The 25730-nt window shown below is 37.8% G+C and overlaps 2 protein-coding genes across 2 annotated transcripts; both read right to left on the bottom strand.

Annotated features, from left to right (window-relative positions):
- Window positions 1–6924: 6924 nt before the first annotated feature.
- On the bottom strand, window positions 6925–7857 carry LOC137726932 (uncharacterized). The gene has a single exon (XM_068465887.2). The coding sequence runs from the start codon at window positions 7734–7736 to the stop codon at window positions 7041–7043; it is 696 nt and encodes a 231-aa protein (XP_068321988.2). The 5' UTR covers window positions 7737–7857; the 3' UTR covers window positions 6925–7040.
- Window positions 7858–9581: 1724 nt separating this feature from the next.
- LOC148696944 (zinc finger protein CONSTANS-LIKE 9-like) lies at window positions 9582–10772 on the bottom strand. Its single transcript, XM_088694713.1, has 3 exons — window positions 10509–10772; window positions 10167–10385; window positions 9582–9920 (listed from the first exon to the last, which is right to left on the bottom strand). Exons 1-3 carry the CDS (start codon window positions 10554–10556, stop codon window positions 9612–9614), a joined length of 576 nt encoding a protein of 191 aa, XP_088550839.1. The 5' UTR covers window positions 10557–10772; the 3' UTR covers window positions 9582–9611.
- Window positions 10773–25730: the final 14958 nt, after the last annotated feature.

Below are 25730 nucleotides of genomic sequence, written 5' to 3'. Positions count from 1 at the left end.
CCACCCATATAATAGGTTTTTGTTTATAATCTACTTCACATGCTTTTCTTCTTTATAATATACCTATATTATAGATTAATTATATTAATATCACAGGTTCCTTACCTCCCACAATGTTTAATTTTTGATAAACTTATATTTGTTGTACATGAATTTTTAAAATGTTATTTTTATTAGAAAGTGGGTAGATAAAGCCATGTAATTTTTTTTTTTATTAAAGTACAATATTCATTAAGATTGACATAAAATACGTACAAGATAGTAGGATAAAGTCATTGTTGATCCTAAAAATTACAAAGCCTACGTGGCGCGCAGGCCGAGTAACTAATAAGCTAACTACGTCATTCGGTTGAATGCGAGACGTGCCAACTCGTCGGCCGAGCTTGGCCGAGGAGTAAAATTTGTTGATGTTGCGTTAAGTACGCTGCTGACTTCTTTATCTTGCGACTACGGCCGAGGAAAGAACAAATCTCAGCCTTTGGATTCTTGAGCTTGAAGACAAGGCTACTAGTTCTGCAAAGTTCACAAATCGTCGGCGCCGGATTCGGTCACAGTGATTATATTCGTAAGAGTATAAGCACGCCGAATCGACACCAGACTGTACAAACACAAGTATTGAAAGGTGATGTATGTCCCGTCAGAATGCCGAACTCTGAAACTCACTTGTGAGTATCCAATCATAAAATAACTTGGCGTTCAATACGCCGAATGTCGTAACTCGTAACACCTTACTTCGCCAAGAAGGCTAATAAGATGACCTCTACCAATAAGGATTCGAAAACCCTTCTCGATCGAGACTTGGATAAGTAACCAGTCGGCCTCGACGCAGTGCTGTTTATCCAAACTGAAGGTGCTTCTTGGTCGACTGATTCTACGGCAACAGTGTTGTTTATCCAAACTAAAGGTGTTCGCCGGTTGCCTCCACAGTGTTGTTTATCCAAATTGAAGATGTGTCGGCGGAAAAAAGAAAATAAAAAATCCCAAGATGTTTGAGAGGTTTTGCGCAGGGCAGTTGTGTGTTGAATTGGAGGTCCCTCAATTATTGCATGATGTCTTGTATTTATAGGGATGAGTACGCGCTGGTTGATAAGCTGATAAAGACTCCTAAGCTATTAAAACTCTTCCACTGACTTGATCCTCGGATAAGCCTTACTACACTCAGGACTTTGAACTTAGTCAAAAATGCAACCAATCCTTGTGTTTAGTCTTATCACATCGAATCCCAAAATAATCTGCAGGCTCGGATTTGAACAAATAACGTTCATCTAAACAACCATCAATTATATATATATATATATATATATTTTGCCATTCACTATTTCTCATGGCATGCAGACTTATACGGCAACCACCAATTATCTATATATATATATATATATATATATATATATATATATATAATTGATAGCCTTTCACACAGCATGCAAGCCAAGTCCATCATCAATTCAATTCATCTGACAACATCCATAAACAACCTAGCCTACTTAGGTCTCCTATCTCACCATTATCCAAGCCTTGCAAATCCCATGCTATGCCACATGATTAGAATCCAAGCCGAGTTGCTCTAAGTCACACGGTACACTGCTAACAAATCCAGATTAAATTGGACTGTTCTGCCTGCTTCATTATCTGACGCCGTGCATATCCCAATAGTCCACCATCATTCATATTAATTGGGATTTAGACAAATACGAGGTTTAAATAATTTAATATATACTAAGAGATAATATCATGATTAAAATCACAATATTATTTCTTCAATAATAATTAAAAATTATTTCAACCATTTTGTCCTTCAATGGTCTAAAATTCTGCTCATTCAACGGCCTCGATTGCTCGGGCCGATAGTGTAAGATCGGGTCCAAACATTGCCCCTCAGTTTCCTTGAGCTTCGGCTTGTAAGCCAAATGGTTAAGGAAATTAGTCATCAAATATCCTTCCTCGGCAAGGTTTAAAAATAAACAGGCCTCATGCCTAGCTCGGCAATTTGCTGAGTATCCGTCATTAACCAACCACCTTGACTAGCATGTGTAGGGACACAACTAATAGAAGTGGCTGAGGAACAACATCGTGGCCGAGGACATCAGGGGGTCTTATAGTGGCCGAGGAACATGCAGTTAGCTATATATGTTTGATGGGCATATATATTACTTGGAAAGTATACCTCGACGAGTTAGCCGAGCTTGGCCTTTAATAAAAACTTTTGTCTCTTCCCCAATGGTATTCTGACATAACTTGGAAGCAAATCATGATTCCCCTCCTGCAACCATATGGCCATAGGGTGAAGCCTACTGCCATTCTTGTCCAAAAATCACATCACACACTGAAGCAAGCTATATATAAAACCCCATGGAAATATTGGAACCACGTGAAGGCTTACCATCAAATAAAGGTGGCCCTTCCCAAATGGCTTTGTTAAAACCAAAACTTATATATGGGTCATGATAGTACCATATTTGAGTCACATCAAATCTTTTTGCTTCACCAAACTAGTGCCCACCTTTCAACTATTATAAAATAAAGGGAAACTGGAACCATGTCAGGGAAAATGGAATCATGACGTCCAGAGAAAGTGGAATCATGACATCCACTTTTTAAAATTTTCTCGGCCTTCTCGACCTACCCTCGACTTCGGCCTAATGGTTTATCTTGGCCGAATCCTTATGCATAATCACATGCATCGACCTGCAGACGACTGCACAAGGTTTTTTTTTTTTTTTTTTTTTAATTTTTAATTTTTTTTTGGCCAAAAGCTTCCATCTTCCATTCCTTTGGCAATGACGTTTTTGTACGAGGTATGAAATATGGATTGATCGTTGCCCCTTATTTTCTTATGCACCATCGGCTCAAATAGCCAGATGGTTAAGAAAATAATTTATTCATTATATATATATATATATATATATATATATAAATTAGCAAACGAAAATAAAGGTGGCTGAACCATAAAGTGGAGGAGGCCAACGATGTTTTATTCCGAGCCCAGATCTTTCTACATCAAAATTCTCAAATTGATTTCGCTCTAGGCTGAGAAAAGAATTTTCTCCAAATATTTTTGACTCGGCGGAATATTTATCATTTTTGGCTGCCGAACGTGTTGGACAATTATTAGGCCCCCCAGGCATAATAATTTCGCCAATTTCGGCTTTTAACCCGAACAACTGAGTCGAACGGGATTGCTCCATATTTGCTTTATCATCAATAATCATATCGATTGGCGTGGTTTATTCAACTGAAACCATGAATTGGTCTTGTTCGTCATTGGAACACTTTTCTGACGAATTATTTTCTGAGTCAATTTTTGGCTTAGAAACTTGAACATTTTCTTCTAGACCTACCACACTTTCAGCCTCAACCGAAAAAATAGGTGGCCTAGGTTTTTCTTTTTGGCTGACCATATTTTCAGTCTCGACCAAAAAAATAGGTGGCCTTTGTTCTTCAGCCAAAGTAACAATTTTCTTAGGCCAATATCTGATTATAGCTGGAGTGGAAAATTGCCCCCTGGTCTTTTCAACTAACCATTCCTCAAATGGAATCGATTTGTAGTAAAAAACGTAAGGAAAATATTTCCCATCTAGCTAGGTATTAAATTGAGCCTTGTCTTCATTTACCCATTGCTTTTGCAGGGTAACAGGAGCTTTTATTCTCAACATGTAAGCGAATGACTTTTGCATCTCTGTTTGGCCACGAAGAATTTTTTCCACTTCCAAAGATCTTTTTCGTTCCTCATTGTCTTTTTCCAATTCCTTTAGCAGCTCGTACGATCGGCTACGTGGAGTCGGATTGGAATTTTGATATATCATATGAACTTCGTAGTTTTAGCACTGAGTCCCATCAGGCGTGCCAAAATGTTGACCCTAAAAATTACAAAGTCTACGTGGCACGTAGGCCGAGTAACTAATAAGCTAACTACGTCATTCGATTGAATGCGGGGCATGCCAACTCGTCGACCAAGCTTGGCCGAAGAGTAAAATTTGTTGATGTTGCGTTGAGTGTGTTGTCGACTTCTTTATCTTGCGACTACGGCCGACGAATGAACAAATCTCAGCCTTTGGATTCTCGAGCCTGAAGACAAGGCTGCTAGTTCTGCGAAGTTCATAAATCGTCGGTGCCGGATTCGATCACAGTGATTATATTCGTAAGAGTATAAGCACGTCGAATTGACACCAGACTGTACGGACACAAGTATTCAAAGGTGATGTATGTCTTAATGGTGAATGTGGTTCGACCGTGAGAATGTCGAACTCTGAAACTCACTTGTGAGTATCCAATCATAAAATCACTCGGCATTCCATACACCGAATGTTGTAACTCGTAACACCTTACTTCGCCGAGAAGGCTAATAAGATGACCTCTGCCAATAAGGATTCGAAAACCCTTCTCGACTGAGACTTGGATAAGTAACCAGTCGGCCTCGACGCAGTGCTGTTTATCCAAACTGAATATGCCCCTTGATCGGCTGATTCTATGGCAACAATGCTATTTATCCAAACTAAAGGTGTTCGCCGGTTACCTTCACAGTGCTGTTTATCCAAACTGAAGATGTGTCGGCAAAAAAAAGAAAATAAAAAATCCCAAGATGTTTGAGAGATTTTGCGCAGGGTAGTTGTGTGTTGAATTGGAGGTCCCTCAATTGTTGCATGACGTCTTGTATTTTTAGGGACGAGTACGCGCTGGTTGATAAGCTGATAAAGACTCCCAAGCTATTAAAACTCTTCCACTGACTTAGTCCTCGGATAAGCCTTACTACACCCAGGACTCTGAACTTAGTAAAAAATGCAACCAATCCTTGTGTTTAGTCTTATACATCGAATCCCAAAATAATTTGCAGGCTCGGATTTGAACAAATAACGTTCATCTAAACAACCACCAATTATATATATATATATATATATATATAGTTTGCCTTTCACTATTTCTCATGGCATGTAGACTTATATGGCAACCACCAATTATCTATATATATATATATATATAATTGATAGCCTTTCACACGGCATGCAAGCCAAGTCCATCATCAATCCAATTCCTCTGACAACATCCATAAACAACCTAGCCTACTTAGGTCTCCTATCTCACCATTATCCAAGCCTTGCAAATCCCATGCTATGCCACGTGATCAGAATCCAAGCCGAGTTGCTCTAATCCACACAGTACACTGCTAACAAATCCAAATTAAATTGGACTATTCTGCCTGCTTCATTATCTGACGCTGTGCATATCCCAATAGTCCACCATCATTCAAATTAATTGGGATTTAGACAAATATGAGGTTTAAATAATTTAATATATTACTAAGAGATAATATCATGATTAAAATCACAATATTATTTCTTCAATAATAATTAAAAATTATTTCAACCATTTTGTCCTTCAATGGTCTAAAATCCTGCTCATTCAACAGTTTAGATTGCTTGGGCCAATAGTGTAAAATCAAGTCCAAACAATCATATAAATTTTAAATTTAAGAAAATTTAAATCATTTGATATATTTATTCTAAAGGGAAAGACGCATATAATGAAAAATTAAATAAAGGGTAATGCTAGTGAGATAAAATTTGTAGATAAAATTTACAAACCAAATTATATGTCACCAATAGGAATAAGTACGTTAATCAACATCTAACTAATAATTCAATCATCAACTTCCATGTTATTTAGTGTATAAAATTTTGTTACAAATTTAGTCTTCCTATTTGTATTACTTTTAAAATAAAATTGGATTTAATTTGAAAGCAACTGAATTTTTTAGACTTGAATCAAAGTGCCCCTTAAAAAAATATGCAAGTTGATTAGACCTAAATGTCAGTTTGTGGACGACACATTTGAGATGAGTCATTATTAGGGGTGGACACATTTTACTTTTAAGGAAGCAATAACTTTGAGATAAGTTCTTAGGGGAGGACACATTTGATTTTTATGGAATCAATAACTTTTAGATAAGTCATCATTAGAGGATGACACATTTGACTTTTGTAGATAAGTTATTATTAGAGGAGGACACATTTGACTTTTGGGGAAGCACTAACTTTGAGATAAGTTATTATTAGAGGAGGACACATTTGACTTTTACGGAAGCAATAACTTTGAGATAAGTTATTGACTTTTACAGAAGCAATAGGCACGAAACATTTGACTTTTAAGGGGAAATAACGTAGGCAGTTTATATCCAGTAATATTCATTTTTATTTATAAGTGAAGGTTTTAAGTTTAATTATCGTTAAAAGTGCATATTATTGTTAATTTTTTGTAAAGCTTAGTCTACTCATTAATCCTTTTAATGTAGGAAATGTTGTTTGTTAAAAAAAAAAAAAAACAAAAAAACAAAAAAAAAAAAAAGCATACGAATAACAGGTCTTATTCCTCATTACACACATAAAAATATCTCTCACTCCATTAACCAGGGATCCTATCCATGTCCTATCCATTAACCTGTTTGACAAAAACCCTTTTTTCATGGGAGATCATGGGATCCTAGTGTAAAAGCTTCAAAATATTTCTGTTAACGCGGTGCGCCGGCAACTGGTGGTGGTGGTCAGGAACAAGAATGGGGGTTTGATTTAGGGAATGGGAGGGGGGTCCATGAAGCGTTAGAGGCTTGGATCTGTAGTGTTATAACTTTTTTTTCAAAGGCTTGCTCAAAACGACGTTGTTTTGGCTAGTTCATTAAAACAAAGAAAAAGAAAACAACATACAACAGTTCAAGCATGCTGTTGAGAATTGCTACTGAATTCTACAGATCCCCTGGTAGGCGTTCCTGGGTCCCTAAACAAACGGTCATAGGATCCTTGGGGAAACCTTCCAACCATTTTTGCGGCTTCCATAGGGTTTCGGGACCTAGTAGTTTATGAATTATTATTGCATCAAATTTCAAAAAAATAAAAAATTAATAGTCTAGTAACATATACAATATGCAATCAATACTATCATACAAATTAATTGGAACACCATTTTATTATGATCAAATAGATTAATACAACATTTTTATTTACTTACATCGGTCCTTGGCCTGCATGAGGCTACAGAAGCACTACATTAATTCATCTTCCTCCATACTTGGCCTTGTACTCACTCCAAAGCTGATCAACATTCTTCCCCAGAATATCAACAAAATAATTAGCATTATAACCAGTTCTCATTTTCTTATTCATTTCAGCTACAAACCCATTTTTCAAACTATTCAAATAGTCTAAAAACCAAGCAGTGACCTCATACCCCCGGTCCCACCTATCCCCTTGCCCCGGCTGAACCCAATGACTTGGCGCGTACCCTGCCTTCAACCTCACATAATCAGCAATTCCCTCAATCAACCCCCCTGGGGCTTGACCGTTCCCATTCCATTGCCACACGTGCGTTGACTCATGGTAAAGCACACCGGTGATCTCCCTCTTAACATCGCCAGAGTAACCAGCTATGTAGCTGGCGCTGACGTGGATCTCATTGTTGACGGCGTAAGCCACCCCAGTGATGTTTTCAACAATTAAGGTTACCTTGGAGACGCTCTTTCTGTCCGCGGCTGTGTTTTGCTGGAACAAGCTCCATATGAAGTTGGTGGCGGAGACTAGGGTTTGCCTGCTATAGTCTGCTCCGATTTTGTTGTTGAAGCGAATTCCGCCGGGGGTTCCCCCTGCAGTGTTGGTGACTTTATAGTAGACTGCATGGGTACCCGGGAAGAGGCCTGCTGCTAATGTTATTATGAGAAAGGAGAGGAAACGGATGTGGTGAAATTGAATCATAGTTTGTGACTTATGAATTGTTTCATGCTTTTCGGTTTTGCATGCACAATTGTGCTATTCGTGTATGGGTTATATAGAGGGAGAGAGAGAGAGAGAGAGAGAGAGAGAGAGAGAGAGAGAGAGAGAGAGAGAGAGAGAGAGTCGTGTACCACTAGTTAATGTCAATATGGTTTTTTTTTTTATGCCATCTTATATATAACGCACTCACTACTGACTACTCCACTCCTAATATATTGTCCTCGCACTCGAATTAACATGGTCCTTGTGGTTCTTGTTCAGTAAGAGACTTATTTTCTCTAACATTCAACACAATTGTCCAATTTTATAAGGCCGATATATATGTCCATTTTGATTGAAAATAGTTCTTTTGGGGCAACCAAAAAGTCCTGTGCCTGTTTGGTAGGTTGAATGAGATTTAATCTTAGGAATAGAATTGAATTGGTAGGGATGGGTTACATAACCCATGTGTGTGGTTAGGCTACATAACCCATCATATTTTCTCTTATTTTGGATTTGTAGCCAATCCAGTATGTATTATAATTTTTCTCATAAAAAATAACTTATCTCATCCTGCCCACCAAACGAAATTGTTTGGAGTGCTTTAATTCAACATTTCTTTGTAAAAGTTTATAATAAATTTATCTACAATTTAAATGCATCTTACCTATCACCACCAAATTAAGTGATTCATAAAGAAACTAGCAGGTGCTATACCAATAAGGACTAAAACATGCTATCCACACAATAAGAAAATAAAAAATAAAAAGTAAAAAATAAGTGCGAGGGAGCTTGCTACGCACCATTGACTTGACTTGGACTCGGGCTTTTATAATTGCCGAGTTGAAACCCAGCTGGTATAATGCTGATGGGTCATGGTCATTTTATTTTAATATTTTATATATTTTCCTTGTTCGCGCCTTATATTATAATATTTTATATCCAGTTTGGACAATTGCCCTGACTAGGGGTGGGTTCGGTTCGGTTCGGTTCGGTTCGGTTTTTTGTAAAAACCAGAAAACGAACCGAAATTACTGTTAGGTTCGGTTCGGTTCGGTTTTCTATCGGTTTGTGTTCGGTTCGGTTTGTATTCGGTTCGGTTTTCTCGGTTCGGTTTTGGCCCGGTTTGGTTTTTTTTTTTTTATTTTTTTATTTTTTTTGCTTTTTTCCCCAAATAGCTTAAAAAAAGTATATGAAAACAACTTGCATCCATTCTGAGAGTTCACAACTGTTTGAGAAATAATATATCTATAAAACATAGAAAAAGAAAGCACAGATGAAAATTCATGAATTCTAAGAGTTCATGAGCCATACTCCCAACTTTGGCGGTAATAAGAGACTGGACAGCAACGCAGCAATAAATATCTAAAAAACTTAACGAATTCCTCTAAGAAGCGTCAATGGTTAAGTTTGAGAAATTATGATTGACAAGCAAGAACACCATGAAGTCAGACAAATTAAAAGTTTGCTGGACAAATCCCTCTGATCTTATTTCAAATTTGCCAATGTAATATGAAGCATAGCTTCCTTTTGTAAGCTTAATGGAAGTTGCATTCAGAAGATGGCACCTTCATGAACATCTACAGGCCTTTTAAACAAAACATTAGAGCTATTTATGAATTTCATAACCAAATAAGACTTCCATGAAAGTGTAACCACTTCATCCAGAGGAAAGTAGAGAAAGAAATCAAGGTACCCTACATGGTTAAATCTTTATAAACGGCGAATAATAAGAAACAAACATAAGACTACTCCAAGAAGTGATCAAACAAAGTGGCAAAGAAACTAGAAAACGATTGATGGCTTAATAAATGAATGAAGAACAAATAGTGGTCTCTGTGTGCACGCTTGCTAATATATTTACTTTTTGGAGTACACTTACTTGCGAGCCTTCTTCTTTTCCTTGTAACGCATAACAGCATTACTACGGTTAGCTGACTGCATGGAACTCTCAGGGCAAGGATGACACCATGGCGGCTCTCCCATGAGAAGCTTTGAGGACGCTCCACAATCTTGACAATCACCAGCACTACTCTCTCCAGTGACGCCCGAAAACGAAAGGTTTGAATGTGCTTGTTTTGCTGGAAAGCAGATAACTGGATCAGTTTTCGTACTCATTACAGAATCAGCAGATGCCGCGTTACTGCAAGCTGGCTGTGGAGCATTTCCTAGTCCAATTGAAGACCCCTGGAAAAAAGCACTAATAGTTAACTACAAATACATTTTAAAAACTCAAATCTGGACATACTTTACCAACTACATTAAGAAATATTCAAAAGAAAAACCCAAAAAGTTCAGAACGGCTACTTGTAAGATAAAGAAAGCAATTTTTAGTTATACAGTAGTCTAGTCTAAGACAAGGACCCAACCAATGAACAAAAACAGTCGAAAGTCCGAGCATCATAAAACACGAAAATAAGGAGACAAAATTACCTCAGCAGCAACCGCATCTTGACAATCCCTGGACACGTTCTTTGCCCCAAACAAGCTATCAATCCCGCCATTCTTGAAAAGCTCTTCAGAGTGATTGAGAGATACACCAAACAGTTCTTCATAATTTTCAAGATTCAATTCCATTTCATCCATATCTAAATCATCATAAAGGTCATCGTCTTCGGGGAGTCCAGTACCTTTGCCCCCATGAGAGTACAGCTGTATAATCATAACACGAAATTCCAAAGGTCATTGATGAAGAAACTTCAAACTTAGAACAAAATCATACACATGACTGTACCCAACACTGTATTAAGATCAGAATTTTGGAATAAAAATTACCTTAGGCAATGAAGCATTTACAGATCCGGACAGCTGGCAATGAAGCATTTACAGATTGAGAAAGACAGAGCGAGAAAGAGATGAGGCATTTACAGATTGAGAGAGACAGAGCGAGAGAGAGATGAGGCTCACTGGCTCAGGGCCTCAGGCTGCGCGAGACTGAAGAAGAAGAACTGAAGGCAGGGAAGGCCGGAAGGGAAGTAGGGAACGAGAGAGAAGAGGCTTAAGGGTTAGGGTTACAACGGCGGCTTTAGTTACAGGGAGTCAGGGACCAGGGTTTTGTTATTTGTTAAGGCTTAAGGGCGCGTTTGTTTGGCCGGATTAAGTTTCACTGGATTGGACTACTTAGTTAGGATTAGTAGTCCAGTGTTTGGTGTAAATTAGGATTGTGTTTAATGGGATTAAGCCGGACTCGTGCCGACTAAATCCTGCCCTAGGTGGGCTTAGCGAGAGCCACCAAAAACGAGGGGATTCGTAGTCCCGTTTTTGTTCTTCGCTTCACCTCGTGTTTCTGTTCTTCGATTCACCGCTTCACCTCCCTTTCTGTTCTTCACCTCAGGCTTCACCTCGTGTTGCTTCTCTCCTCCTTCCTCTTCTCCATCTCAGAGGATCTCCAAGTCTGCAATATTGGGTTTGACAGAAACGGATCCAAGAAATCCAAGCCATCATCGTCTCTCACTTCCCTAACTCCATAAACCCCGACTCGTGGCCGGGCAGCTCGCCAGGTGATGCGACATTTATACGCACACAAATTAAACCCTCTTTTCGTCAAATTGTAGTAAGTATGTAAGTAGGGATCGTTCTGGACCGGGGATTAGGAGGGATTGTTAATCACTTGGATTTGACTCAAAAACGTAAAAACACAATATAAAACACTATACTAGACTCAAAGAATGCAAAACTAAACTTTAAAACACTAAAACACATCAAAAGACTCAAACAGTACCCAAAGCACTCAAAACTGCCTTAAAAACACTTTCTGGGCAGTTTTGAGCACCTTGAGTACTTTGGACGAATTTGGGAAACAAAATGAATCAAAACACTTATAAACACAAACTAAATGTATTTCTAACTACTCTAACACTTTAAAATAAATGGGGGATTGGTTTTGAATGAAACTTGAAATAAAAACAGAAACTTGGAAACAAAACAGATTGTAAAAACGAAATTAATGAAATAAAATGATGAGAAAGCTAGTTAGAGGGTTCCTTATCCACACATGAACATATGCATATAAATTGATTCCCAGTTATGACTTCAACAAACGATGAATGACAATGCTCCAAGTTAATTAGGTCCGCTTAAATTAACTTTCAGATTTCCCTGGATTCATTGGATTGAATGGAATACGCATTACAACCAAATTATTCCTAATCAAAGTCCCTAACCATGGAATACGCATGATAGAGACATTCAACAAAGATCATTAAGTTCAACGGAAATCATAAACATCGACTAGGCATTCATAACTATGGAATACGCATGTTAATCCAGCCTAGGGTTTACTAAACACAATCGTGACTAGCGATTTTTACTACTCATGAATATAAGTTCATAACGATTAGGTGAAATTCCCTTATATCCTAGCATCAAGTTTAGGCATGCAAATTAAGTGTCGACCCTCAACCCACATACATAAACAAGTTCTTAATCAAAATAGAAAAGTAACCCACATCTAAAGTTCATGAATTCATAACTGGAGTAAATCAAATCATAACCAACATATGTCCATGGCTTCAAATTCACCTCTAACTAAAAAGAAATTAGTTCCACATGTTTAACATAATTGAACAACAAGTTAAATTAAACATGAAAACAGAAACAAGAAAAGAAAGAACAAATTGATGGAAAGTTAGCTACGGGGTTCATCTCCACATATGTTATACTTGCATAATAAAAAGATTTCCAATTGCGTTTCAATAAACCATTAATTCTCAACGCTCCAAGTTAATTAGATCCGCTTAAATTAACCTTCAAATCTTCCTAACGTTATTGAATTGGATGATTGCATACGACAACCCAAAACATTCCCCACAAGTCCCCTACATGATTGCATAATAGAGATACAAGCAAGAATCATTACGCTCTATGAAAATTATAAGTGTTGACGAGGCATTCGTTACTATGGAATACGCATGAAACTTATGCCAAGAATTCGTTTAACGCAATTGTTTATAAGCAACCTCCACTACTTGTGAATATAAGTTCGTAACTATTAGGTGAAACTCACTTATATTCTAGCGTCATATTCATGCATGAAAATTAAGTGTGCTCTCAATAGACATACATAAATAAGTTATCAATCAAACAGTTAAACGAATTGAATCCACAACTTATGAAACGCAATTAGAAGTAATCAAATCAAAATGCAAGCATAAACATATATTTCGAATTTCCTCATAACTTTGAAATCAAAGAAACACCTAAACATTCCAACAACTCAAACTTGAATTGTATGAACGTTTAGGCACTCTTCTCTTCCATTCCTCATACGTACAAAACAAAGAGTATTGAAATTAAACATTGAAATCAAAGAAACACCTAAACATTCCAACAACTCAAACTTGAATTGTATGAACGTTTAGGCCCTTTTATCTTCCTCTTCATTGTAGCACAAGGTCTAAGGATAGTTTGATGGTGTGAATGGTTTGGGAAGTGGTGAAAATGGAAGGATGGTGTTTGGATTGTAAGGGAGAGCACGGCACAAGGGAGTTTGATGGTCTACATTCTGAAATGGAAGAGTGTATGAATGTGTTTGTGACTGAAATGTGTATGAATGAGAATGAATGAATTGTGGCTGCCATGAATGCTTATTTATAGGTGAAAGAGAGGGAACATGACAGCTAGGAACTTGGTGGAAATCTGGAATGGTGATGGGAGATGCATGTGGCTGATTTATGCATGTGATTAAAGGGTGAATGCATGTGCACGGTTTTGGTGTGGAGAAAGGGGTGAATGTGGCTGAAATGCAAGGGGGAATGATGATGAATGCATGTGCATTAAAGAGTGAATGCATGTGGCTGATTTGTGGTGCAATGATGAAGGAATAATCTGGAAATGCAAGGTGAATGTGCATGTGCCTTGAAATGGATTAAAGAGTGGGAGTGCATGTGGCTTGTTTGGAATGAATGGAATGCAATCTGAAATGGGAGATGGAATGGGATGCACGACAATGATGGTGTTTGTGTGAATGATGGCAGATTGTGTGGGTGAGTGATTAGGTTGGAAATGCATGTGGCTGCAAAGTGTGAATGATTATGAGTGCATGTGGGTTAATTAAAGGATGGAATGCATGTGAATTAGGTTGGAAATGCATGTGGAGTGGCTGATTAGAATCTAGGGTGCATGTGGGTTAGAAATGATGAAGGAAATGCATGTGAGTGACAGCTAGATATGTTGGTGAATGCATGTGGAATGGATGATTTCTTGGTGAGGGATGTGGAGTGGCTGGAATGATGAAAGAATAAAGGGTGCATGTGGGTTAATTAATTAAGTGTATGAATGATAAGTGGTGAATGATATGTGGTGAATGATAAGTGGTGAATGATATGTGGTGAATGATATGTAGAAGTGGTGATGATAAGTGTATGATATGTGATTATGATAAGTGATAAGTGGTGATGATAAGTAATGATATGTGGGAGTGTGGCTGAAATGAAGGAGTGGAATGTTGGAATGTTATGCACGGCTAAGGATATAGGAAAGGTTTAAATGTCCTAAAACTAAAGGGAACAAGGTTCCAACACTTTGGTCTTCAATTAGGTCTTCAATTTCGTCCAATACTTTGGCTCCAAGCATAAGCTATCCATCCTTAGCCCAAAAGTGCTCCAAAAGTCTCCAAAATGCATCTTTTTGCTCATTTCGCCCTTTGGACCTACAAACACACGAAAATAGCTTAAAGTACTAAAATTACTAAGTACTAGCAACATAAATGCAAGAAAACAAGCAAACTAAGGCGCATAAATATGCTCCTATCACCAGGCATCGTTGCTTGCCGGTTTCGCCACTCCACAAACTTGCGGCTCCGATTGAATCCACAGACTTGGAAAGCTCTCTCCAGTTTAAATCTTGCACCGATTAAAAACCTTCGAATCTGGCACCGAATAAAAACCTGAAAAATAGGGGAGGGAAGGAGAGCGTGGGACGAAGAGAAAACCTTGGAAAGCGCTCTCCACCACTTCCCCGTGTTTCCCCCTTCCCCAATCTCTCGAACCTTCTCCGTCATTCTTCTCCTTGTTTCTTCTCCCCCATCTCTGCAACTCTCCTTCCCGAAGCAAACACACCACATCCACACCCACACCCCACCGCGACCTCCACCAGAGTGTCTCACACCTTCTCGAAGACTCTCTTCTCCTCAGTCTCTTCCCTCTCAATCTCTCTCCCTTAGTCTTTCTCTCCCGACGCCTCTATCTCCAATTTCTCACACCTTTCGAATCTGTCGATTCTCAACCTCCTCCCTCTCGATCTTTCTCCCCCAGTCTCTCTCTCTCTATCTCGATGCCTCTGTCTCCGATCTGCACAGCTTTGCCGGTTTTTGCTCCCTCCCTAACCGGAGATCGTCCGATGGGATGTCGATCGAGAGGTTTCGGACGTGGGATGGAGAGAACAAAGGAGATAAAAAGGGAGAAAAAGATATAGGCTTCCAGAGAGAGGGAGAGTATTATTAGAATAAAAAGGGTAGAATTAATTAATATAATATTATTAAATATGAATTAAAAAATATAATATTATAGTTTGTTATTATCCTTCTTTTTAGTCCGACACTGCATCAAACGCTTTACTAAGCTAATCCAGCTTAGTCTAGTCTAAGCCAGTCCAGCTTAGTCTAGTCTAAGCCAGTCCAGCTTAGTCCCTGCAGCTAGTACAGTCCGAGACAGTCCGGTGCAACAAACGCCCCCTAAGGGTTTTGTTAAAAACATTAAAAAATTAAAAATAACCTCACAAATCCTGGAGGCATGAGGGTTCGAACCCATGCCTCCAGCTTGTAAAGTTTCATTGAAACCAACTTGGCAATAAGTTTTGTTTTGTTATGATTGTATGACTAAACAATTTATAAATATTCAAAAAAAATTATATATATATATATATATATCGGTTCGGTTCGGTTTCCGAGCCTCAAAAACCGAAACCGAACTGGTCAGATTCGGTTCGGTTCGGTTTGACAATTTCGGTTCGGTTTTTTTGCGGTTCGGTTTTTTTCGACCTCGGTCCGGTTCGGTTGTCGGTTTTTTTCGGTTTTCGGTTTTTTGAACCCACCCCTAGCCCTGACCATTTTTGCTTTTATAATTTGCTAGCTAGTCATATGATTCCTTTATTAAAATTGAATAATAGGTGACAAGAAAACAAAAACCTGATATAAAAATAAATATAAAAACCAACACCAAAAAGACACAAAAATGTATATGACCACGAAAAAAAGACACAAAATAGACATCCAAAAAGTGTACAGTGAATGAGGCAATTTTTTTGGGGTCTTGTGGAGGAAATCACTTGCAGTCTTGCTCAACCCGGCTAATAAATTATCTACACGGAAAAGTACAGTCAATGATACTAGGTCACACTTTTGTTTTGGAGAAATTTCCACAAATACCATCTGGATTTTCAAGGGTGTATTTATATTCCACCCAAAGAAACAATTTTTTAAATTACCCACCTAGACTTTAACTTTGGTGCTAATTTAACCTTCATTTGTTTTTGTTAACATTCTGTTGAAAATGTATCACTTTTCAATTTTTTTAAATATTTTGAAAATATATGTAAACAAAAGTAACAATAAAATAAAGGGTGATTTTGTATAAAATAAATAAAAAGTTACAATATTGACAATATATCAACAATATTTAAGCTAATTATGAATAGGTCAATCATGTATTTGTAATACTCAAATGCATTTAAGATAAACAAAAATTACGAAATATGCTATTACAGTTAGCACCCACTTCAAATGACACCTCATTTTCTTATATTTTTACATTTTGGAATAGGTCAATATGAATTCAGACACTGCAACGCAGTGTTAATTTTTTTTATTATGGTTTTATTGGATTCATACGTTGTGTTGCAGTGCCTGTTTCCTAGTTCTATTTTTATTTTTTATTTTATTTTATTTTTATTATTATTACTCACACACCTCCCAGCTTCACACATCGCACGACTCCTGATTTTTGCATTTGGATTCAAACAATGCAATACAGTGTCCGCTCACTAGTTTTTTTTTTTTTGTTTTTTTGTTTTTTACATTATTATTACATTTAGATTTAGACATTGCAATGCAGTGTTCGCTTACTGGTTTAGTTTTTTACATTTTCATTCAGACATTACAATGCACTGTCCGTTTTTTGGTTTTATTTATTTATTTATTTTTTTAGCATTTTGACTTAGACACTACGTTGCAGTGTCTGTTTCATAGTTCTGTGTTTTTTCATCACTCACAAGCTTTCTACACTTTATTCTTTTCATGATTCCTTTTACATTTAGATTCAAACACTATGAGAATGATCTGTTCATGGTCCAAACTACATAAGTTGGTGTTTACATGGGCAATTGTTCTTTTAGCTGATTGTTCATAGGTTAACATTGACGTCGTATAAATCTTCTTTAGCCTTCTGAACATCAAGAGTAGAAGTGTATCTAGTATTTTTATTTTATATTTGTTTTTTGTGCTCCTTTTTTCGTATAATTTGGAGTCCAAAATAATCCCAAAAATCTTAGAGGCCACACATGGATTTTTGCTCAAGAAAAATAAGATTGCCCTCATTAAATTGGCAGGCTTCTCAAATACTCACACCCGCAACTCAGCACCCCTGAAGGTCCAAGCAGTTGAACACGACTGCCACAACTCACCTACCCTTGGCAAGAAAAATTCAAAGCATTAAAGATAATGATTAATTACTCAAATCCTATCTTTAATACATTCCCAGTTAAAGATTGACTCCATTCAAGTACGTAATCCCTATTTAAATCAATTAGGGATATTTACTACTTTATCTGAAGATATTATTTCATATTTAATATCTTGAGAATACTTCTTCGTAAACCTTGGCCAATATATGCCTTCATGTGTAGGGTAAAATCCTAACACCATGGCCAGCCACTCTCCTATAAGTACCTCCATCTCTACCAAATTTTAGTAAGCTTGAACTACCCCTAAAAGCCCTAAACACTTACTCTTTTTCAAAGAGACTAACTTAGGCATCAGAGATTCATTGCCCTAACCCCCCTCCCCCAAAACCTTGTGGGCACATAAGGCTTTGGTCTTTGATCAAAGGTGTTGATTGTTTTGTAGGTGCATATTCATCAAGATTGAAGATGGCAGAAATTTGCATCAACATATAAGCCTCTCAATGTTGGTGTTCAACATGAATTTTGATTTAATGTATAAGCTTGAGTCCTTGTAATTTGACCGGGTTTTCAACTCTTTGTTGATGACTTGGGAGGTTTCTCTCCTCTAGCTGTGGATGTTCTGGAGAGCATTGCATATTAATAAATAAATGCTCTAGTGTTGCTCTATGTTGTGCATCGTCCAGGTTCTTCCATGGACCCTAGCCAGAAGCCAAAAGCAGAGAATAAGCTTCAAGATGAAGTTTCATTTTCATAGCTATCATCCTTATGCACACTGATTGTTCTAGTCGGGTTACCCTCATTGAGTACAAGTAAGAAATCTTGCACTTGTTGAATGTATTATTCATACTATAGTTATTTTTCAACTAGTTTAAACTTATTTTTTAAGAGAAGAGGATATAACGAATGGATAAAGTGAAGAGAGAATGGTATAATAGTTATTTTCTAACTAATTTAAACCCATATGACATGCTTCATTAACGTATGCATAATTGTTATCAATATTTTATAATTATGTCCAAAAAAAAAAAATGGTCATTGATATATGGCTAATTAGTAAAAAATTTATTGACCTTGGCTAAATATCCTTAAAATTAAATACTAAAACTTACATAAAAAAACACATCAAATCTAAAAAGAAAACCTGCCATAGGCTCCTTTCCCACTTCCCTCACCCCTGATTAGGGATGGGCAAAATACCCATGGGTTGGGTAACCGCAATTACTCGTCCATTTAAAGTTCACGGTTACAGTTATAGGTAACCGTTTAGACGAACAAACGGTTATGGATATAACCCTTTATTCGTGAAATTTAAATAGACGGTTATGGGCATTACCTGTGATTATAACGGGTATCCATCAGTTATGGGTATTACCCGTGGTTATAACGGATATCCATTTACCTATTTAATTTAATATATGTAAAATTAAAAAAAAAAAAAAAAAAACTTTTTGTGATCACGTACCTTTATTGGATTCATGCCAATTGGTTTCTTCTCTTGTCCTTGGAGAGCTCTTCTCTCCCTCTCTATCTCTCGAATAGATTTGTCCAGCATCCTCTTGTTTTTCTGCAAAAGTTCTAAAATCACAAATTCAGACCTAAGTATACAATTTCAGCTTATAAATCAGTAATCCTCATAAAACAATAATACGAATACAAAATAGTGTTACGTACCCGAAGACAAGAATCAAGACATAAATCAAGTCTACTTCAGATGGACAACATCATACAAAAATGTATACGAACTTTAAGAAGCAAACAACCGAATTATTAATTGGGCAATCAAACTCAGATATCAATATGCAAATAGCAGCGTATAGTATACAAATGAAAGGTTCGCAATTGTATAGATATCCTTCTACTTCAAGTAGTTAGATTTTCTTCATTTTGTATTTGCATAATCCAACTGAAAATTACACATCACACCGCTACGGGTTCAACTCCGGATATCGGGTGGAATTTCTAGTCTAAAGCTTAACGATGTCCCATACGCATGCACATATATTGCAAAACAAAGAATTGGCGAAAAGCATTGACAAATATTAAATTTTTTGATAACTAAGTGTACAATGTAAACATTCTATGATCACTTACCTCTGTTGGATTCATGCTAATTGGTGTCGGTGTTCCTAAATGGGATACTAATTCAATTTATACATTTCTTTTGTAGGCCTCTTTCGGTGACAACGAGTCGATGAGACTTTGTGATTAAACGTGCTAAAGCATTAGTGTTCAAAAGTGTTTAGTTTCGGAATATTTTGGAGCTTTGAATCATCAAGTATTCAAGATAATGACTACTTTTTTATTTTAGAAGCTTTACTTTGTAATCATATGGATTATAATTAAAGACTTGCTTAGGTGTAGCAAAAAATTATCGTTCGTAAACTATTATTTCAATTATTGGAATTGTATGAGGACTTAAATGATTAAAATAGGAAAATGCATGCTAAAATGTACCTATAACGGTGTTTAATTATCAAAAAACGAAAATTATGACAAAATTTTCTTTTGTAATTTTCAAGTAATTAAAAAAAACATGTAGAGGGGTGAAAAAAGAGGTAAATGGGAAAGAAAAAAAAGGATAAATGGGTTCAAAAACGGGTAAATAGTTATAGTTAAATGGGTAAACAGTTATGGTTAAATGGGTACATAATTATGGGTATTGTTAACCGTTTATAAACGGTTATGGGTATGAGTATAACTATTTATGCAATTACCCAATGAGTAAACGGTTATATGGGTATGACCATAAACGATTATAGGTAAATAACCGCGATTACCCGTCCACCATACCCCTACCCTAATTCCCCTTCCTGATCATCCCAAGCTCGGCCGATCAATTCCCCCTATGCGATTGGCTTTCAACCCTCTCAAGTCTGATCTCCTTCAGATTTTCGTTCTAGAGAATCCGCGACCCCAAAACTCGATCCTATTCTCGGAGTCCACACTCCAGATCCTATTTGACCCCTCCACCCCAGCTCCTCCTAACTAACTCCCACTCCCACGCGGTGCGACCGCTGATCCTATATGAGTCTATGACCACAAAACCCCATGACAACCTATACCACCTCCTTCTCCCACTCCATCTCTCTCTGAATTTCATCTCCTTCCTGCAACTTTTCATTTTTTCTAAAGTTTTTATTCGTTTATATATAAATATATATATATATATATATATAAATTTTTTTTTTTTTTTTTGAATAGACAAACCTAACCTTGAATTCAACGGTATGTTTGACAGACTTGAACGGAAGTGGTAGATTAACACCAATGCTAAAGTCTAGGTGGTTAATTGTCAAAAAAAAGTTTCTCTGGGTGTAAAATGCACACACCTCTAAAATTCCATGCGGTACTTGTGCAAATTCCTCTTTATCATTTTTTTTTTCACAATAGATATTAGGAGAATATACTAATTTCATCTTTGAAGAGGAGAATTCGTACTTGTGTGTAAACGGTGGTGGAACACACTGCTCTAACTAACTTGGTTATATTGATGTCTGCTGCTCATTTTAATAGTTTTTTTTTTTGTTAGTTAGGTTGGGTTATTTGACTTTTTTTTAAGGTCAAAAGTTAAGGTTTTTATGTTCCAGGTTTAATAATATTGATTTCTTCACCCACATGATGATTTGAATATGTTTAGTTTGTCATTTTAAATGTCCTTGGAGTGGTTTTGTCGTTACATGCGAAAGAAATTGAAAAATTGTATTTTGAGTTCATATTTTGGTAATAATCAACTTAGCTACCTAAATTAATTTTGGATGTTTTTCAAGTTAATTTGATGATGCCAACATGTTTAGAATGTTTAATATGATGTTTTGGAATAGATTTGGGGGGAGAAATTCGACTTACATTGGGAATTGGGAAGTTTAGATGCTCAACAAGTGAAAATAAATAGGAAAAACTGCTGCAGATTTTCTGTCACAAAAACAGTTTTAGCGACGCTTTTCAAAAGAATTCATTCGCTAAAGGCATGTTCATATATACTTTTACCCATGGCTTCTGGAGAAACTTTTGGTCCCTAAAGGTCAGTTTTTTATTATTTTTGCAGATTTTTATCCTATGGTGAAGGCAACAATTTTGGCTCAGAATTCGTTATTTTTAAAGTCATTCATTCTTCCATTGAAGCCGAGAAATAGGTGTATCCTCTTCTGAGTACCTAATTTTTTTCATCCATACTTTTATTTACACATATTTTTATGTGATGAATTGTGCTTTAAAATTAAAAGGTTGAGATAGTGTTTGGACTTAAAATTAGTGGGTTGGGCTGAGTGTGGAATTGTTCTTGGCCCAGAGGCTCTGTTCAAGGATTTCTACAAACCAGTCAGGTCATGGGCCGCCTAACTAAAAGTCGGCCAAGCCCCGTTTGGAAAAGAATATTCCAGATGAATAGGAAGTAGGTAGGTCCTATTGCGAAGCAGATGAATGAAGTGATTAAGTCCTGATGCAGTAAGGATTCTCGGCCAAGGATACCGGAAAGTGGAAGTGAATGTGGCCTAATAAGAGGTTGAATTCAAAATCCTAATGGAAGTGGGATTGGCCGATATAAGATGGATTGGGGTAAGGAATCCTAGTTCGAGTATGGTTAGGATTGAGTTTTGCTTCTATAAATAGAGGAATGAGGGTGCAATTCAAGGACCGCCAATTCAACACATAACTGCCCTACACAAAACCTCTCAAACATCCTGAGATTTTTTATTTTCTTTTTCCCGCCGACACATCTTCAGTTTGGATAAACAGCACTGTGAAGATAACCTGCGAACACCTTCAGTTTGGATAAACAACACTGTTGCCGTAGAATCAGCCGACCACGAAGCACCTTCAGTTTGGATAAATAGCACTGCGTCGAGGCCGACTGGTTATCTATCTAAGTCTCGGTCGAGAAGGATTTTCAAATCCTTATTGGTAGAGGTCATCTTATTAGCCTTCTTGGCGAAGTGAGGTGTTATCAGGTTACTACATTCGGCACCCTAAAAGCCGAATTTGATATTGAACTTTGCAGAACTAGCAGCCTTGTCTTCAGGCTCGAGAATCCAAAGGTTGAGATTTATTCCTTCCTCGGCCGCAATCGCAAGATCAAGAAGTCAGCAGTGCACTCAACGCAACATCAACAAATTTTACTCCTCGGCCGAGCTCGGCCAATGAGTTGGCACGCCCCGCATTCAACTGAAAGACATAGTTAGCTTATTAGTTACTCGGCCTGTGCACCACGTAGGCTTTGTAATTTTTAGGGTCAACATTTTGGCACGCCTAGTGAGATCTTGTGCTAGACCTTCAGAGTTCATGACCATTGAGACACGGTCTGTAAAGAAGAAAACAATCATGGGAAAGTCAACAACCGACTTACCAGTGCAAAGCCCTGGGCAAGATTCGTCTCAGGCACAAAATCCCCTCATTGTTGTACCACCCAAGGCTACAAGTGCGACACGTAGAGAGAAGGAAAATTGTCTCGGCGGACAGCCTCGCAACCTAGAAATTCCTAACCAAACAGCAGGCATTCTCGTCGAATGAATAGTGGAAGATTGCGACGAAGATGGTAGGGAAGGTTCTGATTCCCCAACTAGGTCATTTCTTCGAAGATGACTTGATGAACAATCTTGGCAGGTCGAGCAGTCGATTGGCCAGAAAATGAATGATTTGCTTGACGCAATACGAAGCAATAGTGATACATAGATCAGGATGCTTGAACTACTGGTTAGTAAAGCCTTCGGAGATGGCCACGGCGACCAACCTCAACAGCCTCTCTTTAAAAATATTCCATTACAAGCCGAGAAATGATCCGCTCGGCTACAACTAATTGACTTGGAAAAAAAAGGCGGATCAAGCAGTAGATTTGATGGGCCTGACCAGGGAGTAGAAGCAACATCCGTTAATATAACCGAGGTCCAAAGAATGATCGACTCGGCCTTAAAAAAAGGGCCGAAGTTCCCAAAGTTCATCCATTCGTACCCGGCTTATGTGGAAAAGTTTGAATACCCTAAAGGTTTCAAGATCCTCGACTTCAGTCTTTTCGCCGGAGAATCGTCCTTATCTTCGTTAGAACATGTAGCTCGATTCACTGTGCAATGTGGAGACATTAATAGCAACTTCCATAAACTACGGCTATATAACTTTTCACTAACAGGTTCAGCTTTTGCTTGGTACATCAATCTCCCACCGAACTCTGTCCAGAGTTGGGAGGAATTGGTCGAGAAATTCCATGAACAATTCTATCGATCAGGAATGGAAATGTCTGTTTCATCGTTGGCTAGGATGGCTCAAGCTTCAGACGAATCGCCAATGGAATACTTAACAAGGTTCAAGTCGACCAGGAATTGGTGCCGAGTACCTCTCCCTGAAGTTGAATTCGTCAAAATTGCCCTAAACGGCCTGGACGTGGAATACAAGAAGAAATTCCTGGGGGCAAATATTCGAGATATGTACGAACTTGATTAGCACGTTGAGCAGTATGATTATTTGCTCTGAGAGGAAAAAATATCAAAGTCCTCATCCCGGGGAACAATATACAAGAATCCCACGGTCAGCTACGCATTGGCCGAAAGCAAGAACCCCCAATACGCCAATGTGGACGCGGCTGATATAGTGATAGATAAACCATACATTTGAAAGGCATTAGCTCAAATCAGCCCCAAGATGCCAAGACCCGCTCGGCCTCCAAAGAGATGATTAAAACATCGAAAGTTTACACTTTCGATATCACTAAAGCCGATGCAATTTTCGACCAGTTGTTGGTAGCAAAGATCATCAAACTTCGCCCAGGACACAACATCCCTAAAGCTGAAGAATTGAAGAGCAAAACATATTGCAAATACCATAATTCAAACAAGCATGCTACCAATAATTGCGTCGTGTTCCATGATGTGATTCAAAGCTAGATTGAAAAGGGTAAGTTAAAATTCCCTGAGAAACAGATGGCAATTGACGTCAATCCCTTCCCTTCGACGACAATTGGTATGGTGGATGCTCATTTCCCTAAAAACAAAGGAAAAGGGAAGGTCGAATTCGTCCCAGTACAACATGTCCGTAAACAAGGTGGTCAGCCAAGACTTAAGATTGATTTATTTTCAAATGCACCACCTACGGAGTCTTCAGGGTCGGCCATCGTTGAACCCATGTCAGGTTCTAGTTCCGTAGGAATTGATGAATTAATGGTTTTGTGCGACCACTGTAAAACACGAGTTGAACTTAAAAAAAGAGCATCTCCGGCACCAATTTCATATAAATACTTATGGTTTTGGTTGATGAATCGACAAAATGGTCACATGTTTGTCCGCACACATTGTTGCTAAACCTCTTGGCCGATTAAGGGTTCACCACCCTACTTATCCTATAAAGTCCAAGAGATTGGATAATGTCGGAGAGTTTATATCGACGATTTTTCGATAAAGTATTGCATGTATTTTGGGTTTATAATTGAACATCGAATTCCCATGTTCCCCCTAAATAGCATCGCCTAGTGATCATAATGCGCAATTTAAATGATCACCCGAATTTTGGTGAACGTACCAAGTTTTCGGTTTTTGCCTAGGGCTATGCAATCTTATACGCAGCTATGTTGGTCCGCCTTAAGGCCCATTACCACCCAACCTATTTGACGTTACAGTTGGTTACTAGGTACAAATCTGACGATTTTCATATTTACGCATTTCGGTGTGCATCACATGTGTCAAGTTGTGTCGCCGCAACGTACTAATATGTGTCCTCAAAGAGGGATATGAATCCTTTTTAGTTATGATTCTCCTTCACACTAGCTCTCTTAGACCCCTTGCATGCGATCTCTTTACCGCTCATTTACGGGTTGTCATTTTAATGAGATAATCTTCCCCCCGTTAGAGGGAGATAAGAACGTCAACATACCTGTAGAATGGTGCAAAGTTGCATGGACGTTGCCTACTATGTCTGATGTTGATCCCCATATCGTACAAGTGTGATAAGCAATTGCGATGAATTCTAGCTTTTAGAATGTTGCTCCAGACGCTTTCCTCTAATCTAGCTAAAGTGACGAGATCATATAACAGCTATAAACATGCCTACAAGGATAGACGTACTTAACGAACATCGAGTCAACATCCCTGGAAGGTGTGCCACCCCTGTTGGATGGTTTGAACAACCCCATTGGACGGTCTGGTAAACCGGCTGATAGCTAATCAATCTGTCTTGGCCTGGAGCACGACAAATCAATCGGTTTATAGGATTCACTTCCCTAGAAAGAGGAAGACATAAGAAAAAAATGAATATATTGTCGATCATTGGTTCAAATCATTTCCATTTTATGAGATTAATCCAAATTACTCTAGAGACTTGAAGTTTTTGGTCCAGTATACTAGTTTGGATGAGATTATCATCGATGATGTTTTCACTTATATGGTAGTTAGTGACATAAAT

This window comes from Pyrus communis, chromosome 5 (genome assembly GCF_041283825.1).
Source record: "Pyrus communis isolate YQ-2024b chromosome 5, ASM4128382v1, whole genome shotgun sequence".
Lineage (NCBI taxonomy): Eukaryota > Viridiplantae > Streptophyta > Magnoliopsida > Rosales > Rosaceae > Pyrus > Pyrus communis.
This window is presented reverse-complemented; position numbering and strand designations above follow the sequence as displayed.

Coding starts and splice junctions, on each gene's coding strand:
- LOC148696944 (XM_088694713.1), bottom strand. CDS start 10,556: ATGCTTCATTGCCAGCTGTCCGGATCTGTAAATGCTTCATTGCCTAAG. Junction 10,386..10,508: donor TAAATGCTTCATTGCCTAAG/GTAATTTTTATT, acceptor ATGATTATACAG/CTGTACTCTCATGGGGGCAA. Junction 9,921..10,166: donor AAGATGCGGTTGCTGCTGAG/GTAATTTTGTCT, acceptor GCTTTTTTCCAG/GGGTCTTCAATTGGACTAGG.
- LOC137726932 (XM_068465887.2), bottom strand. CDS start 7,736: ATGATTCAATTTCACCACATCCGTTTCCTCTCCTTTCTCATAATAACA.